This window comes from Apus apus, chromosome 1, assembly GCF_020740795.1.
Source record: "Apus apus isolate bApuApu2 chromosome 1, bApuApu2.pri.cur, whole genome shotgun sequence".
Taxonomy (NCBI): Eukaryota; Metazoa; Chordata; class Aves; order Apodiformes; family Apodidae; genus Apus; species Apus apus.
Window position 1 is genome coordinate 162,732,389 of NC_067282.1, and position 17,763 is coordinate 162,750,151.

A 17,763-nucleotide genomic window follows, 5' to 3' on the forward strand; every position below is an offset into this window, starting at 1 on the left:
TTCTGCATAAGTTGTAAAATGTACTGGTTTTTTATGTCCTCAAAAAATGATGGCACATGCCTTCGTGAACGTGGTACACAACAGAAGATGTAAAAAATAATCTTACAAAAGGTGAGTTTAAATTTCTTTCCAGCAAGCAGTTTACCACGTCATTATGCTGTATAGTGATTTCTTCTGGTCATTTGTGTTGAACTAATAATACAAACTATTTTACAGCTAATCAAGTAATCTAAACTGCAGGCATTTCTATACATATTTTTTTTTAAGTGTGTCTGTTTCTTTGTATTAGTTCCTGTGTGTCAATTATAGTGCTTGAAATCTCTGTGCACACTACAATAACCTTTTGTTCCCTTCACAGATTTGTGGAGGATCTGAAGGACATGCTTGGATTTTCTCCAAGCCAGTATTATTACTACATGTGGAAGTATGTTTCACCTTTAGTTTTGCTGTGTTTGCTGGTAGCTAGCATAGTCCAAATGGGATTAAGTCCTCCTGGCTACAATGCTTGGATTGGAGATACGGTATGTATATAACAGATGCCATTACCATCATAATGATCATATCTGAAGTATTTCAGAAGTACATTGAAAGAGGAAAATGTGTCATTATAAATTCAAAATCAATATGAATAAATGTCACAGGATTATGTCAAGTAACATTAATGTAAAAATAGCATTCTTTTAATTTTAGAGTAGTTTAAAATACAACTGCTTGACATGAACTTTTTACCCTTTTTGTGAGTTTTAGCTTGTTACTATATGTTGGAGTTCTTAAGGGTGGAAGAGGTTTTTCACTTTCATTAAACTTTATTACAGAAAATAGTTGGCTGGTAACACTGAATAAATAATTTCAGATATCACATCAATGTGGACCTAAATATGGAGATTATCTATGTCATAAGTTTTAACCTATGCTGATGCATCACATTGTAGGTAACAGCTGCATTAAAAACTCTCTGATAAAAATGTTATAATTTGTAAAAAACTCATCTCTGTGAACTTCAGAGTCAGTGCTTTGTGTTGGCTCCAAAAAGACATTCAGTCAAGGTAACTCCTCTAAGTGTTCTGCTGGCTTTTTTTAGGCTCATCAGCTCTCAGCTGCTTTTACAGGTTTGTCGTACAAAATCCAAGGAGAACAAAATGTCAGAGAAATTAATCTCAGGGATGCTTCTGAATGTATAATTGTCCAGATTAGCCAGGGAAAAATATTAACAGTAAATACAGGTAAAGTGTAAATATAAGAGGTTGGCTTTACTGGAGGTAGATTCCTGCCTCTAACCATGATTACTTTCTTGGGTTTCTTAGAAAAACTCCCTTGTTATGTTAGATTCTTGCCCTTGAAAATCAAAAAGTGAAATACCTAAGAATACCAATCAAACTGTTCCTTTCTGTGTAGAAAATTAAATGTTAGGTGAGCTACTGGGCAAACTGAATCAGTGCATTCATTCATGAGTGCTGCAGAGGTGTGAGATGTAGTTACTGCCACAGTAAATGTGTTTTAATTCATACAAAGTGGAACAGTTCCACAGTGTGATCTGAGACTGAAACTGTCTAGACCAGCTATTAGCTTAGAGAACAAGGACTTATTTTCCAGGTACAGTTACAGATACCACTGCACAGTTGTCTGTTTTGAACATTCTGTAAAGGATGAAGGAACAACTACAGACAAATGTAGCAGACAAATGGGCATATCGTGATTTGGGTTCTACTAGAGTGCCCTGAGCATCTCAGAAACGGGTAGAAAGATAGCAATCCTACAGTCTCCATGACTGTTCAAATTTGAGATTTGCAGTGGTGCCCACATTGCGGGTGCACGGCGACAAAGAGATGAGTATGCATTTGAAAACTGTAGGCCATGGTGAGGACTGCAGATTTGCTCTTTTTTAAGTAAAGATTTATTAATAGTTTTTCTCTTGGGTTACACAGGCTACAGAAGAATTCCACAGCTATCCAACATGGGGAATGATTGTCTGTATATCTCTGATGGTGTTGGCCATACTGCCGGTCCCAATAGTCTTCATGGTGCGCCATTGCAAACTTATCGATGACAGCTCTGGTAGTTTGGCATCAGTATCCTACAAAAGAGGTCGGATAATAAAGGAGCCTGTTAATTTGGAGGGAGATGATACAAGTCTTATTCATGGGAAGAGCCCAAGTGAAGTGCCATCTCCAAATTTTGGCAAAAACATATATCGAAAACAGACTGGATCGCCAACTCTGGACACTGCTCCAAATGGACGTTACGGTATTGGGTACCTGATGGCAGATATGCCTGATATGCCAGAGTCTGATTTGTAACTGCAGAAAAATGCTGTTTGTTTCTCCTCTCTCACTGGTCATGGCTATTCTACAAGAAGTGGTCAGCTTCCCTCACTAGGGTGTGTTCTCAGGTGCTCCGTAGTGACAGTCTTTATAATGTCATGACTCTGTGTACAGGTTGAGAAAACTCCCTTTGGATTAATGCTCTGGGTTTTCATTTGCACTGGAGGGAACATAGTCAAAATCAGTGGCAGCCTACATCATTGAGCATAGCCAAGAATCTGTTTTTTTAAATTAATTTCGAAATTTGAAGCTTTCTGTCTCTGAAGCCCGGGTCTCACTCAAATGATAAAATATTTCTGAGGTAATATCATTAAAAATACTTTTTTTTTTTTTTCTGCTTTCAGGTTAACTCCCCAGTGTTAAAAGTGAGCTGAGAAGCGTGGTTCATCAAACCTGTGTTTGTGCAAACACTTGTATATAACTTATGTAGATATGTTGTACTTATTTTGTTAGCACTGATAATTACTTAGGCTATTAGCTGAGAAAAAACAAACCTGCAAACTATTTTCTTATGTAATGGCTGTATAGAGCAATAGTATTATAAAATCAAGGAGTAGACTTACAGGAAAGCGAGGAAAGAGTCCCTGTTCACTGGGGACTGCATAAACTGTGGCTGTATATTTTGTGTAAAATACTTGCTTTTTCAATGTGAAAACAATGTAAGAGTGAGTCACTCCAAGAATCTTAAGGATTGTGCAGATTCTGCATTTTTTTTCTATGCTGTGTGCCTAAAAAAGACCTTCTTGATATTTATTGTGGTTACAAGATTACATATATATTATATTTATATAATATACTTGTAATGTAAATATGTATATTATTCTGTATGTAATAATTTCAAAAGTTGAAGCAAGATGGCTTTTTAAATTAGTCTCCTTCAGTTTTGCTTCTGTTTTATGCAGATAATTTTTTTCAATCAGTAATTGTTAAGAACTGTATGGCATTACATTTTAACCTATGAATAAAGAGATTGACAAGGTATGTCTCTTATGATTTCCTAATACTCTTATTATAACTGTGCACTTACAACTTACCATAAACTGAGTTTTATCACTTCTACTCTTCCAATTCTCTCCCCCATCCCACTGGGGCAGGGAGTGAGGAGCGACTGTGTGGTGCATAGTTGCTGGCTGGGGTTAAACCACAACCACAACAGCCTGCTTTTCCCTCAGCTGGACTATCTGAAAGAATAACATTTACCAGCTGAATAGAGATGCTAAAAGCACCTGAGAATAAATGCTAAATCAGTAATCTTTTACTAGGAATGCAGTAGCTGATATATCACTGTAAACTGGCATCATACTATTGTCACTACCTTAAAGAGCTTTAGAGTTAGGCATAAATTCTGACTTTATTACTTATGGTAAGCAAAGGCCAGCACCTATTTACATTGTCTCAGCATCAGACAAAGAACCAGGTAAATTAATTTGAGGCAAATGCAAGTCTCAGAATCATAACCAGATATGGATGTCTCACTGTCCTGCTCTCTGTCACTCTGGTTTAAGAGGCTAAAAACTGAAACAGATCTCTTAACGTAGCTCTGACTGTTACTCATTGCCCACCCTTTGCCTTTTGTTGCGGGAAGAAACCTGAAGGCTGACTTGGGATGCTGGTGGCCCAAGAGGGCCTCCAGCTTGTCCACGTGGGGAGCAATGGTGTTCTAACACATACTTGTAGCTGTCTGCTCCAAGAGTGCAGCCTTGAGCATGTTAGTGTGGAAAAGCTACGCTAAACAGATTAAAAGGATTAAAATCTTAAATCCTAGTATCTTAGCAACCTGATAGAATTCTGGAGGGATAACTGTTGTCTTTGGGAGGATAATTCCACATAATTTTCCATTGCTAATGTGGGAGCTTTTGGAGTTATTTCCAGAAAGTTGAACCAGTAGCATTAGGGGAGTAAAAGCTACATTTAACCTTTCATTTGTTAGAAGTTGTGCACATAGAATGGAGTTTAAAGTAGTCCTCTAACATGCATGCATTAGACTATATGGAAGAGAGCTGGCCTAATTTAAGCTTGTTGTGCATTCATAATTCATCAATTAGCAAAATTTCTATGTGTATAACAGAGACACAGAGGGAGAATGGACAAAACACTCCTGTGACAGAGCAGCAGCTGATTTCCACTATCATATCACCTCAGGGTTCTAAAGTAAATGACTGCTCAGGGCAGTTATGCGTCCACTCTTTGCCCAGCCCATGAAATGCAGAAGTTTGTTGTTAGAGATTCTTGCCTGTAGTGACACATGTTTATAGTTAGATAGACTGTAGTTTAAAATGTGAAGAGGTGGCCAAATGTCTGCTGTTACACAAGACCTGCTAAAAAGAATGTCAGCAATATCTTGCTATCAAAAGTGCAATAGCTACTTTGTTTTACAGCACCACAAGGTGGACTAGTGATACTTAAGCCAACTGCTGAAGATTACTCTGCTGAGGAATACGTCTTCTGCCCTTTTGCATTGTCTCCTTGAACACTTACTCAGTGTTTATTTTTCACTCATTTAAACCACTGCTACTCAGTCAGTTACTTTGTAATAACTCCAATTACCATGTCTCACCTCAGCTTCATGAAATTTTTCAGGCTTGAGAAGAATGTATGTCCTTTTTGCTGTTGGATGTTTGTTTCACAGTTTGATCTCAGCCATAACTGAAATCCCTAGAATGCAGAAGTTCTTTAGGACAAATTTAGTCTAATGGGCTAAAAATGAAGGTGCTGTCTGTCCAGGACTAGTCCAAAACATAGGTAATGTGAAGGTTTAAAAACATTAGAGCTCATTGCCATAAAATATAACACCCAAGTCCTTGGACATTAATTAAATAACTTCTGAAACAAACTATGAAATTGTATGTACAGTTGCTGTTAAAACTAAGGGAACTCACACTGCTTTCTTACTTCAGTTTTGAGAGAAAGTTGCTGCTTTCTGGCCTTACGGATAAAAGAAGTAAAAGTAGAGGGCAGGAGAGAGGTTTCAGATAGCTGTCTACTTAAAATACAGAATGGCTGTGTGTCATGTCAGTCATAAGCACAATTAATTTGCCTCTTTTTTTTAATTTTTATTTTTTTTAGAAATTATTACAAAAGGCAGTCATGTTTAACATTAAATAAAATCCTATTTGTGTCTTACACAATCAGAAAGTAGCCTAAGAACAAATCATCCATGTGGAAAGTGAAAATACCTTTCCAGTATAGTTTATTGCAGAGGGTCTGTTTCTGAAACCAATATGCTTTATGGCATCGGATTTCCCCAAAGAAAGATAACAGAATCAGTCAGCATTGATTTGGCAGAGATGAAGGGCATGGCATTAATACTGTTCAGTATTGGTTCTTAAATATTGAATTTAAATATATACTTAGATACTGAGAAGTAGAAGACGTCTTAAAGGCTTGTTGCTAGTCTTTTTTGATGTAACAAACTTGTATTGATACCTTACAGAGTATCATGCAGAGAAGAAAACAAAGATAAAAGAATGACAAAGAAAAAAACAAGAACAAAAGGTTGGACAATCATATCTCTGTCCTCAAGGAGCAGCAGATGCATGTTAGCTGATGAATCCTCATGCTGGCATAAAGGGAACAGTGAACTTGTCACACTAGGGAGGAATCAGTTATGTTTGTGATAGCAGTAGCAGAGAAAACAAGGATGTGTTTGTCAAAGGGCTTTAGATACTCTGAAAATACTGAACTGTCTTGATCACGAGCAAAGCATAAGTTGCACTGTTCAGCTAAGATGCAATGTACTCAAAAAAACATTCCTGCAGTTACAACATCTCTGAGAAACTAGCATAAATACAATTATCCAGTTTTTACCAAATGCAGGAAATTTAATATAAATATTTGAATGCCTAGTTAGATTCTGTGTTTTGAGGAAAAAGGAAATCAGAAATATAAGATGTGATTTACTTTTTTTGCCACTGGATGGTGCTCATATTTCATGTGTGTTTGTAAAATAACATTCAGGAGTTTTATTTAAAAGAGGAGAATGCTGTATTTTTATTCTCTGCCAAGACAGAGAACTCTTCAAGAAAGAAAAGAAGAGAGAGAGAGAGAGAGAGAGAGAAAGAGAAAGAAAGAAAGAAAGAAAGAAAGAAAGAAAGAAAGAAAGAAAGAAAGAAAGAAAGAAAGAAAGAAAGAAAGAAAGAAAGAAAGAAAGAAAGAAGGAAGGAAGGAAGGAAGGAAGGAAGGAAGGAAGGAAGGAAGGAAGGAAGGAAGGAAGGAAGGAAGGAAGGAAGGAAGGAAGGAAGGAAGAAGAAAGAAAGAAAGAAAGAAAGAAAGAAAGAAAGAAAGAAAGAAAGAAAGAAAGAAAGAGGAAAGGCAAAAGGAAAGGCGAAGGGAAGGGAAGAAGGGAGAGAAGGAAAACACAACAGATCTTTAATGCTAGTCAGTATCCCAATGTCACAAATACATTTTTGAAATCAGTAGTGAAAAATATTAACTAGGACACTTTTGTCTCAGATCAGCATCAATACATCTTTGTTGTTACTTTTTTTCCCAACAAAGGACACAGAATGGCAATGAGAGCTCCCATGCTTTAAATGACAGTGTTATGATAAAGAATGTATTAATTGAAAAAACAGATGTAAACATTCTCCTTTTTTATTCAGTGCCATTTTTTTTTTTCTGCTTTTGAGCTGTCCTGTGGATAGCTCATGTTCAATCCAAATTGAACAGGTGAAAAAAGAATGTGTTTTCCACCACTAGAAGTTCAAGGATAAGAGAGATTGTCTTAACTAAAAGAACTGATTAGTGAAAAGAAAAATGGTGTGGAAAGAAAAAAGTCTAGTTGAATTTCAGATTTTTGATTCAAACAGAAATAAAATACATGCAAAGGAAGAGTCAGGTTTGAAATCCAAATAATTAGAAATTAAGAAAAATGTTAAAAGAGTGGTGAAAGGAGGTGGAACTGAAATGAAGCTCATTAAGAGAAGGAAGAAGGAAAAAGATACTGCAGAAATAAAACTCAGTTAATGAATGTCAGAGTGTAAATTGAATAGGTAGTAGGTGACCAGAATGATAAAGAGACTTCAGAAAGAAAAGATATTTTGATGGCTAGGTGAAGTATGCTATAATCAAGCCTTTGGAAGACAGAGTCTACAGTCAGATATAGCTGTTGAAGAGAGATATGAATCAAAGGTGGTTGAAGTTCTGTAGGAGGAAAATGAAAGAGGAAGAGTGAATCAAGACAAGAGAACGCTCGGCTGGGAGGAAATACTTGGGCTGTGTCAGGATCCATTTCCCTTTAAGTACCGAAGTGCCTTTGACATACGCAAGAGCATGGTTATTTTTCACAAAGCATTTTGAGATGGTCTGGGGAAAGTTATTAAAGAAATGTTGCCTTCCAAAATTGCTTTATTTTAACTGTCTGGTTTGAAGAAAAAAACAATGAGAGTAAAACAGTAGGTATATTGTGCCATGAATTTAAGGTTTAAGGAGAAAAAAAATTGCTTAAAAGCGCAGAAAACTCCACATATGGGGATATGAGGTGAAGAAAAACAAGAGTTTGTGACTAAAAGCTCCGAGTTGGAGACCACTGTGTTATTGTCATTTAACATTATATTAAATCTCCAGAGTATTTGCCTAGCGTCAAGGATATGAATAGTCCCAGCCATTACTCACAGCCTTGAAATCAGCCAAAACTCAAAGCACCTAAATGATATGCATTTTGCTGCGTGGTCCCTGGAATAGAAACCAGATACCCAGCCTCCCATGTGCAATGCATCTGGACCGTGAAGTGTTCCAATATTACACATCTATAAATGGGCAACATTTGGTGTGGCACTTCAGTGTGACAGAATCCCTAGTTCTCAAAAAGGAGAAACTGAGGCACTGGAGAAACTGCTAAATCAGATAGGTGAAACATTAATGCCTGTGGGTCTTCACAGACACTGAGTGTTCAGCTCTGTTTGAAATATATATATATTTTTACTTAAAAAGTATTTAATAACATGGATGTTTCATATAAAGACGTCATGAATGTTCTGCTCTCCCTTAGGCAGCAAAACCATAAATAACAAACTGCTTAACTGATGTAAAATAGAGTGGCTTGCAAAAATGTTTTAAGTCATATACATACACATTACCTATACCTAAACATATATCTACCTACAATTCAGTTGTCTTCCTGAGAGAAAAGCTAAATAGGGATGGAATAGATGGCACTTAAGGATCTGTCTTAACTCTTTAAGAAGATTTATTTTCAAGTAGGTTTAAGATTATTCCATAAAGAGTGTTACAAGCAGCAAGTAGCTAAAAGTAAGGTCACTGGATAAAGAAAGAGCTTTTGAATTAGGGAAATAAGAGAGTTTTTAAAACAAGTTTTGAAATTTTCTAAGAAACAATAAAATCTTCCCCAGACCTCAGATCCTCTAGGGTCAGTTTAACAAGGCATCCATATACCTTGTATATATCCCAGGGCAAAGTAAATCTCTTATACATCTTAATTCACAGGTTGATATAAGCTTCTTTTTGATTTTGTTTCCTCTCTGCCACATTCATCAGATGTTTCCCATTTTCACCACAGGCTGCACAAACAGCTGTGCTGGCACAATGGATGCGGTGGTGCGGAGACAGGAAGAAAGACCTGAGGGCAGAAATTGCTTAAACTGCCACTGAAGAAAGAAACATGGAATTTCACTTTCAGCCTTAGAAATATTCAGTTCTATCTATAAAAACTGCAATATGAATTACTAGACAACATCCAAAGTCTCTTAGGGGTTTTATGTAATTTACTGTTTGCAGGTAGCTGAAAATTAGCCAACACACGGTGTACACGTATACGGCCGTATATATCCATATAAAAAGAGCTGGTGACACTAAATCATGAGTTCATCACAATCATTTAAAAGCAACAGAATGGACTGAATTGGAATTCTTAAACTTCTTTCCACAATCTTTTCCTTCTGTTATTGGTGATAACTTTTTCTAGCCTTCTGTATCTGTCTTTTCCTCACCTTCAGTATCTGTCTTTTCCTCATTACACTACCCTCCGGGACTCACTTAATAGCTTGGTGAAGTACCTGGAATTTGCAAAAGCGGACTAACGGCATTTATCACACACATACAAATTACATTCTAACTATCTGCATTGGATTTCTTAATTGCCTTTGCATTTTGAATGCAGAGAAGCTGTCTGTATTTCTATGCTGCACATAAAACAAGCCAATACTGCACAGGTCAGAAGGAGTCTGGTGCACATCGCACTCCGACTGTGTGAACATGCTGCATCTCTCTGTATTGGCTGTGTAAATGACTCATGTTCTAATTCTCATTCTCTGAAACACTTCAAACCATTCCTAGGATTCTGTGATACAAAAAAGCTATTGAAAAAATCTAACAATTTGGTGAGGAGGATGATGTTTTTGTCTTCCTAGTCTCATTCCTGCTTACTTTGGCATTCATCAGCTTCACAGAACAGATCAAATTCATGAGCCCAGCAAAAGGCTTCATTTTTCATACCAGGGTTTGTTGGTGGTTTTGTTTGGTTTTGGTTTTTGTTTGTTTGGTTTTGTTTGTTGTGGGTTTTTTGTTAGGTGGTGAATTAAACTGAGTTATCACAGGATTAAATGAGTGCAAGCAAAGATGCAGGAGGGAGGACTGTGCAATCAGGAAAGGAAAAGACAGCTGGAGTGGGATGGGGCATGAACCTCTCTCTTTGGGGAGCAATGAAATTATTGTATCTGCTCAAACATTTACCATTACCCCAAGATGGAGATGACTGGATAATCTGAATTTTGGCCTAGTAGGAACAATTTCCAGATCTGCTATATCAATAAGAAGCCTATATTATGTGGACATGAACTTTTACAGTATGTATTACTAATTGCATTCACAAAGTGCATTCTTATTAAAGCAGGTTAATCATCTTCTACAACAAACCGTGAGAGAAATGTTAATGCTTTATTATGCCTTTAGTGTGAATATAAGAATTTGTCATTCCTTTAGTTTTGAATTCTGCTTGCTTGCTGCTGCTGAATCTGCTCAGTAGATTTTCCTGTCTTGATCTGTGCTTGTGTGTGCTGCTGACCTCTCATCATCACAGTTATAATACCGAATGGCTAATTTTATCTTACAGAATATAGTTATTTAGCTATGGGAACCCAGTTCTTCAGAGACGATGCAAATGTGTCTAAGTTAGATCTTAGATTTGATTGTTAGCACATTTACAGGCATATATGAAGTTTTGAGTGCTTCCCAGGCAAAATACTCAAGAAACTCAGCATGTGGTGTAACAATTTTTAAGAATGTGTCCGGAAATGAAGAAAAATGCCTAACAAAAATGTAACACTCCAGTGGCCTTGCTGGTTCTATGCATAATTACTTATATGCTATAAACCATGTAGAAGATCTCACTTGAACACACAACATCTAGAACAGAAACAGAAGGGTTTGCAGCTATGTTAGACCGCTGAGTTTCTTCAGATGGAAAATCTGAAGAGAAGTGGCAACAAGTATCACATTATTCTCAGAGTCATTGAGCAGATATTGGGCAGAAGGGTAACTCTTCTATCATCATAGAGTGCATCAGCCCCTCAGGAATATGTTACCTGTGGAAAGCACACAAATAGCTAGAAAGTCACTGAGATCACGATACGTTGATCACTTTAAACAATAAGACATCCTGTACTAGTGAAATTAAAATGTACTTACACAAAAATTCCAGTGAGTGGATAATGTCAGCTAAGAAAAGAGGAGCCATGAAATGAAGTTGTGGAAGAGAAAATGCAGAGGAATTATCTAGATGTTATAAACCTGCAAATATTTTGCTTTAATTTCATTAATAAGGAGAAAAATATCCAATGTTTCTAGCACTGGGAATGAAGAGTATTTTACAAGTATTTCTTGCTTGGAACAAGAAAACAGCAATAGAGAGGGCTAAAATTGTCTATGCTCTGCCTTTGTGCACCCTCACACACACTATATGCATGATGCACAGTGCAGGTTTCTGGACCCTCCATCAAAATGCGGCCTCACAGGGGACAAGCACATCCAGACAGGTATTTATTCATTCTGCTAGCACATCCCAGGAGCCTGGGTAGAGTATAAAATCCACTGTGGAAAGCAGCATAAAGCCAGAAATACACCCCACTGCACACAAGCATGAAGAGATCAGTCCCTTCTCAATGTTCCAAAGGACTGTAGCATGCAGATCACAACCTGGCCCAGCAGACAGTGGTGTAGGTAATCAGGTACAGTGGGAGTTACCTACATTTCCCTCAAAATAGTGTTTTACTGAGCAAGGAAAAACCTGTACTCAACTTGAGGGGGACTTTGCTGAAGGTCTTTAATGCAAATAGAACAAAAGCCAAGGAAACCTCACTTGTTCTCAGACATTTTGAACATTCTTACAATTGCTTTCAATGACAGAAGTAACCTGTGGGGTAGCATCACTCTGTGTCCCCAGCCTGCATCTCTCTGCCTCCAGAAGATCTGTGGCAATTGTCAAAAAATGGAGAGAAATGCAACAGCAAGAAAAAGATACTAAATGGGATGCTTAGTTATATTCCTCTCCACTTTTCCTTTTTTCAACAGAAAAAAATACAGGAATAACCCACTCCAAAACTGAGAAAATAAATCCCTTATTCAATTATTTTTATTGTTTGTATGATGTAGTGAGTCAGATGTGCATAATAAACCAAAGGAATTAAGCTCTCATTTTGCTAACTGCAGATCTTAAGGGGAAAATGTGATATTTCATGCTCTGTATAAGCTACAATGAGGAAAGTATTGAAAGTGAGACAGAAGATTTAAGCTTTAAACTTCTGTTTACTTTAATGAGAGTCATGCAGCTTAACCCTGTGAAAACATGTCCCTATGCAACCATTAGGGATGAGGATTTTCATTTTTGAATCTTTCTTGTGCTAAATGCATCCTGGCTCATATGTCACATAGTTTAGCCAAACAGTGCAGTATGTGCCAGTTTCTTTTTCATCTTCAGTACTCTGGCCCCTAATTTAAGTTGACAGTCTAGTCTTGAACCAATATAGCTGCATCATCAACAGCATTAGAAATAATTCATCTGTGCTGGCAAGTGCTTCCTTTCTGTGTGGAGGAGTCAGTTCTACTCATCGGTAGGTGCTATTAAGACTAAATTATTCTATTTGTAAAAAAACCTCAAAACTTTTGCCAAGACATTATGTTTATAGGAGGGAAAAGGAGTATACTCATCTGTGTCTGTATATGTGGTATTTCCTCACCTTCAATTTCTCACCTCTTTTTTTTTTTTTTAAAAAAAAAAAAGGAATACAACAGGTTTAGGAATTGTTTTCAATTAGGCCAGAATTGTTACCAAACCTGTGAGATTGTCATCTTTGTTGTGAGTTGTTCATGCTTAGTAATGTTATGAAAACATACGAACCGTTCTTCTGGAGCAGATAATTCATCATTTCCACAAGTGACATCTCCTGTCCAGCAAGTACAGTAGCCCCGGAAATGGTCAGGTACCAGCCTACAGGAGGCAAGCCGCTGTTAGCAACTGGTAGTGAAGGAATAAGGGGTTTGAGAGCTGCTGGAAAAAACAGTGCAGTGCAAAGGGGTTACACCATCTGCAAAGGTTTGCTGGAATTATGACAAGACTTGTTCTCCAACAGTTTAAGCCTGGGAGAATGCAAGAATAGTTTAGATCATTTTAGCCCCTTCCCAGAACTGTGAAGCCTGTGATGCACATTTTCTTGTGGTTTGTTTTGTTTTGTTTTTTGGTTGGCTTGGTTGGTTTTTTGGTTTGGTTTTGTTGTTTGTTTGTTTGCTTTTTTCTTATTTTTACTTTAGATCTGTACTTGCACAATGGTCTCATGAAATAGGATGTGTGATATCCATTTTGAGGGAAGACAGACTAGAAAGACAGCAAATGACATTTGTCACAGATCTAGACACAAAGATCTGATCACACTCATTCAAAAGGAGAGGGAGGAGCTGACACTTTCCTTATGAACCAAGGAAAGAAATATGTCTTTACTTTAGTCCGTATTATGCTGAGATTAGCAGATGCTGGGATGATTGCACAATTTCACATGGCTAGTGCAGAGCTCACTAGCACTATAACCCTTGGCCAATGTGTTTACCTTAGGTTTTCTTCTGTGCTTGTTTTATAGCAAGACCAGGCAGTTAACCTAGTTTAATCGAGAATTTCAACTGTGCTTTTCCCAATTGCTTTTGCTTTTAAGATGGAAAAAGTAATTTGGGCTTTTTGCTTTAAAAGTAGAAAATGGAAATGCGTATTGACATTTCCTGAGGATGTGTAGTTACGTATAGCACCTGAGTGTCCTTTGGGAGACTGAGATTGTATGGCAGCAGATGTTGTATAGACAATGTACATGTAGAGCTGTGACATAAGGTGAAGGAACGTCTAAACAGCTGAGCACCAAGAATGTCAAGATGTAAGTTTGAAGCCTGTTTTACATATGCAACAAAAATCTACAAACAGTTGCTATAAATAACTCTCATGAGAGACTTTTTAAAGTACAGATTTATGCATCAGGGAATTTAACTTTTACACAGATTTCTTCTTTAACACTGTTTAATTAATGTTGCGACCTGTATTTTAACATTCCCATAACAACAGATTTTTCATTGATATATTGAAGACAGTCAAAATAAGATAGTGAGTATTCTTTTCCTACATTTTAATGTCGGTAATTTTTTTCTATTTTTAGCATTAGGTTTCTTCTCTGGAAGACATAAGGGACTCTAAGCTGCACTTGAGTGAAGAGAAGTTAGATCAGCAGTGATAAAGTGCTGTATCTCTTACAGTCAATATTAGACTCAGGCAGTTCCACAGGCAGCAGAGATTCTCTTGACTTTTCCTCTCCATAGAAAACATTCACCACTACCTAACTTAGCCAAAACATAGTCTTTTCAAAACTTTTCAAGTTTCAAGACTTTTCAAGTCTTTTCAGGTAGTGCTCAGGTTGCTTATATTGTAAGCCAAGCATGCTGGGGGTCACTTGAAGAGATAAATACATCGTCTTTCTTTGTCTGAAGGAAACTAACTTTGTACTCATGTAGTTAGCTATATGTTTAATTCCATTTTCCTTTCTAATTAGGCTGTGGTTGGTCAGGACAGAAATCCTCTTTATAAGGGCAGGAGTCACTGATGTACTATTCCAATTTTCTACAAATATTACTACACTGAGAGTGAAATAATACAACCATTAATCTGATCACTGTAATGAACTGATCTGCAGAATAATAAAATTATGTCCATTCACAGGCAGAAGGAAATTCAGGTAAATTTTAAGATTTCAATCAAAAGTTTGTTCACAAATTCAAAACAAAATAACAGTATACCAGCTGAGATTAACAAATTTCTAACAAAAGTTAATTTTAATGTTTTCTAAGTCCTTCACTGTATAGTGTTAAAGTGCTTCTGATCCAAAGATTTGCTGATAAGAGCACTGATTCCAATCTCTGCAACGCATCTGGTGAAACACTACATAGCTCTTGGGAAATAGATTAATGGAGACAGGAATATGAATAGGTACAGAGACAGCTAGATCAGTCAGTCTCCATGAAAATAATTTCTCTCAATGACAGAAATGCCTCACAGTTGTCTATGACACTGATCTGTTTTCTCCATTACAGTAGTATAGGGCACTATATTCTGGCTAGACTGTCTACCCATTTCATTCTCTCGAGTGTAGTCAGAAAAGTGTGCATCCAGCCCATTCAATACAGTGTGGTGCATAATATTTCAGTTTTATGGAAACAGGCTTGAGGTAGTCAAATATAAAGTGGGTTAGACAGAATGATGCATAATGCTGCCCCATATAGAATGGGAACTCAAAACAGCATCCATCAGGGACACTAGCTGGAGCTCTTCTTGAGAGCTTTGGCACCACAATTTGACACTTTAGCTCCGGGTTTGATTCACTCAACCTTGCACAGAGTGAGAGAATGCAGGCAAGGCTGCTTCATTCAGAGGACTACAGGACAAAAAGAAAAGTTTATGTGCAGGTTTCAAGGAGTGTGTGGGATTTTGTAATAATTTTGCAAAACTGAAGTTGGCTGTTGCTTGGAAAATCTTTGTGGAAGAAAGATGCTCATTCGGTACTGAAATTTAATTGAAAATAGCACATTTTCCCCCAGATATTTCTGCTAAAAACATTCAGAGAAGCCGAGTGAGAGTATCACATTTTGCAACGTTGTGCTAAGGCCTATGTTTATTTCTAATGGGAGGATATATTTATCTTTCTTAGAAAAATTCTATCGTGTGTATGTTGATGCAAGCAGTTTTGTTGGATTTTTAAGTCAGTGATGTAGTTTATGTACATGCAGATGTGAAGACCTTGATTGGAGTATCTCTTCCTAGACAACCACAGGCTGTAACAGACCTGATTTTCTTCTTAGGACTATGAGGAATTATGAGTACTCAGCTCCTCACAAAATCAAAGCAGTTGTTTTCTCCACAGTGTTGTGGCTAATGGTCATATTTAGACTCTGGCAGGTAAAAAAGTCATAAAAATGAGGCTATTTTTGGCAGCTGGAATGTTTTAATGCTTGTGGGAATGAGGTGTTCTGTTGATAGTTTTCCTCAACCCGCTATAGAAACTGCTGGTGATGGGTAGGTCAGACAATTGGAGACACTTGCCAGAGCTGTGGATTTCATAAGACTAAATTTAATTTGAAAGTATGTTTTCCCTGTCCTTGTAAAACATGTTTGTTCTTTGGAATGATTTCATTCTAACTGATAAGCTTGGACTTCAAATAAAAGTATCAGTGTATTAGTAATATCCCTGCAGATAACTTGTCAAATGACCACCCACACAAAGTAATGAGAGTCAGAAGTCATGGCTCAAACTCACCGTGAACTGCAGGAGATATTGCAGGTTGCCATTTCTGCTGCCTGTGCATTTTAAGAGTGTTTTTGAATCAGACTTCTGAGCTTTGGAAAGATCTACTAACTTACAGATACAAAAAGATAAAGTACAGCATACTCATGTAGCTGCTGAAAATGTACAGTACTACTAGACAAGTTAAGCAGAAAAAAATTGCATGCAATGCTGTGATGTGTCATTCTCTCTAGTAAAAAGGGACTAGAGTAACTCCTCAAAATACAGAAAAAGCCAGGTATCAATGGATCTTGAATTTCTCTTCTCCATATAAAGAAAATTATTTTATTTTTAAGATATGAAAGGAAAGATATTTCTAAAGGTGAACAACACCCTCACCTTGAGAATTTTGCAGAATTTTGAGCTTTTTATTTTAATCCCTAAGCATAAAGCTGAAAGAGATTTCATTCTCTCTGCTGCTGTTGCAAATAAATGCACACTTACCAGTTGGTCACATTTTGCTATGAGCAAAACTCCATTCCCCTAAATTGACTGTATGTTCTGTTTTGCAAATTTTCCAGGGAAAAGGCTTTTTGTTTTTGTGGAGGGAGATAAATTATTTCACATAAAAATGGTCTGTTCGGTTTTCATACTTGGAAAGTACTTTTTATCCTGATGTACAACAGAAGCCAAATAATAAATATTTTGAAGCAAACCAATTCACTGCTTCATATTTTCATAAAACCATCCAATGAGGACCCTAGTATATCTTTTTAAATTTCCCAGGAATGGTGTACTTTCCACATAGTCAAAACCCAGTAATAAGGACAAATGCCTAAGTAAGAGATTTCTTGGCAATGTTTTGGTAGGAAAAAGATACTGGAAATCAGCTGATACATAATTTGAATCCTAAAAGATTTCATGGTTATGCAGGACTCTATTTGGTGAATGTGCTATACACTGTAAAGAATTGAGATATAATACTGGAAAGTGTCAGCAGCTGCCTCTCCAGCTATTGTACAAGGAAAATTTCAGCTCTATTTGTTCAAAGTAATCCCTATATTCTAAGAGATCTGAGGGTGGGGATTTGGTGCAAGTTAGTTAAGACGCAGAACTGGTAGGAGAGAGGATCAAGTGATAATTAAATCAGCTTACACCAGACTTTGCCTGTATTTGAATCTACGCTGCTGTGGTTTAACAAAATACCTTTCCCTGCAGCCAAGGAGAAAATGAAAAAAAGGTTAGGTTGCTGTACCTCTACATCCTAGTTTAGTAGAGCAAGACACTATGATCAGTACCCATCACTGTCTGTTCTTAAGAGACTATCCTAAATACTTTTAACAAAGACTCTAGGAATATTTGAGTTCTCATCCTCAATTCTGAGAAAGGAGACCAGTTCCAAGAAACTTCTGTTCCAGCGTGGGTGTGAAAAATGAGCTGCCTGTATCAGGAAAGGAGAGATCATAACCAGGTAGGCTGATAACAACTAGGGGAAGACAGGGAAAGGAGAAATTGAACCAGAATGGCTTGAAGATGGACTTTATACCAACTAACTTGCACTCTGTGTGAGTCCCAAATCTGAGCAGCCCTGCTATAAACTGAAAAAAACCTCTGATTTCTATTCGTTAGACTAGGAACTGCTGGCTACTCAGGATGACTACTAAGATGTTGTGAGGCTGTGC

The 17,763-nt window shown here is 37.1% G+C and overlaps 1 protein-coding gene across 3 annotated transcripts in view; it reads left to right on the forward strand.

The window, feature by feature from the left end:
* SLC6A15 (solute carrier family 6 member 15) overlaps positions 1–17,763 on the forward strand; it is a 1,002,329-nt gene that overhangs the window by 34,214 nt on the left and 950,352 nt on the right. For 2 of the 3 annotated variants that reach the window (XM_051608987.1, XM_051608988.1), the window contains exons 11-12: positions 359–521; positions 1,926–3,302. In XM_051608987.1, the coding sequence (XP_051464947.1) occupies positions 359–521; positions 1,926–2,297 (535 nt within the window). In that variant the 3' untranslated portion in view covers positions 2,298–3,302. Of the gene's footprint in view, positions 1–358; positions 522–1,925; positions 3,303–17,763 lie in introns of those variants that run through there. The other variant, XR_007888453.1, reaches the window with a different exon arrangement.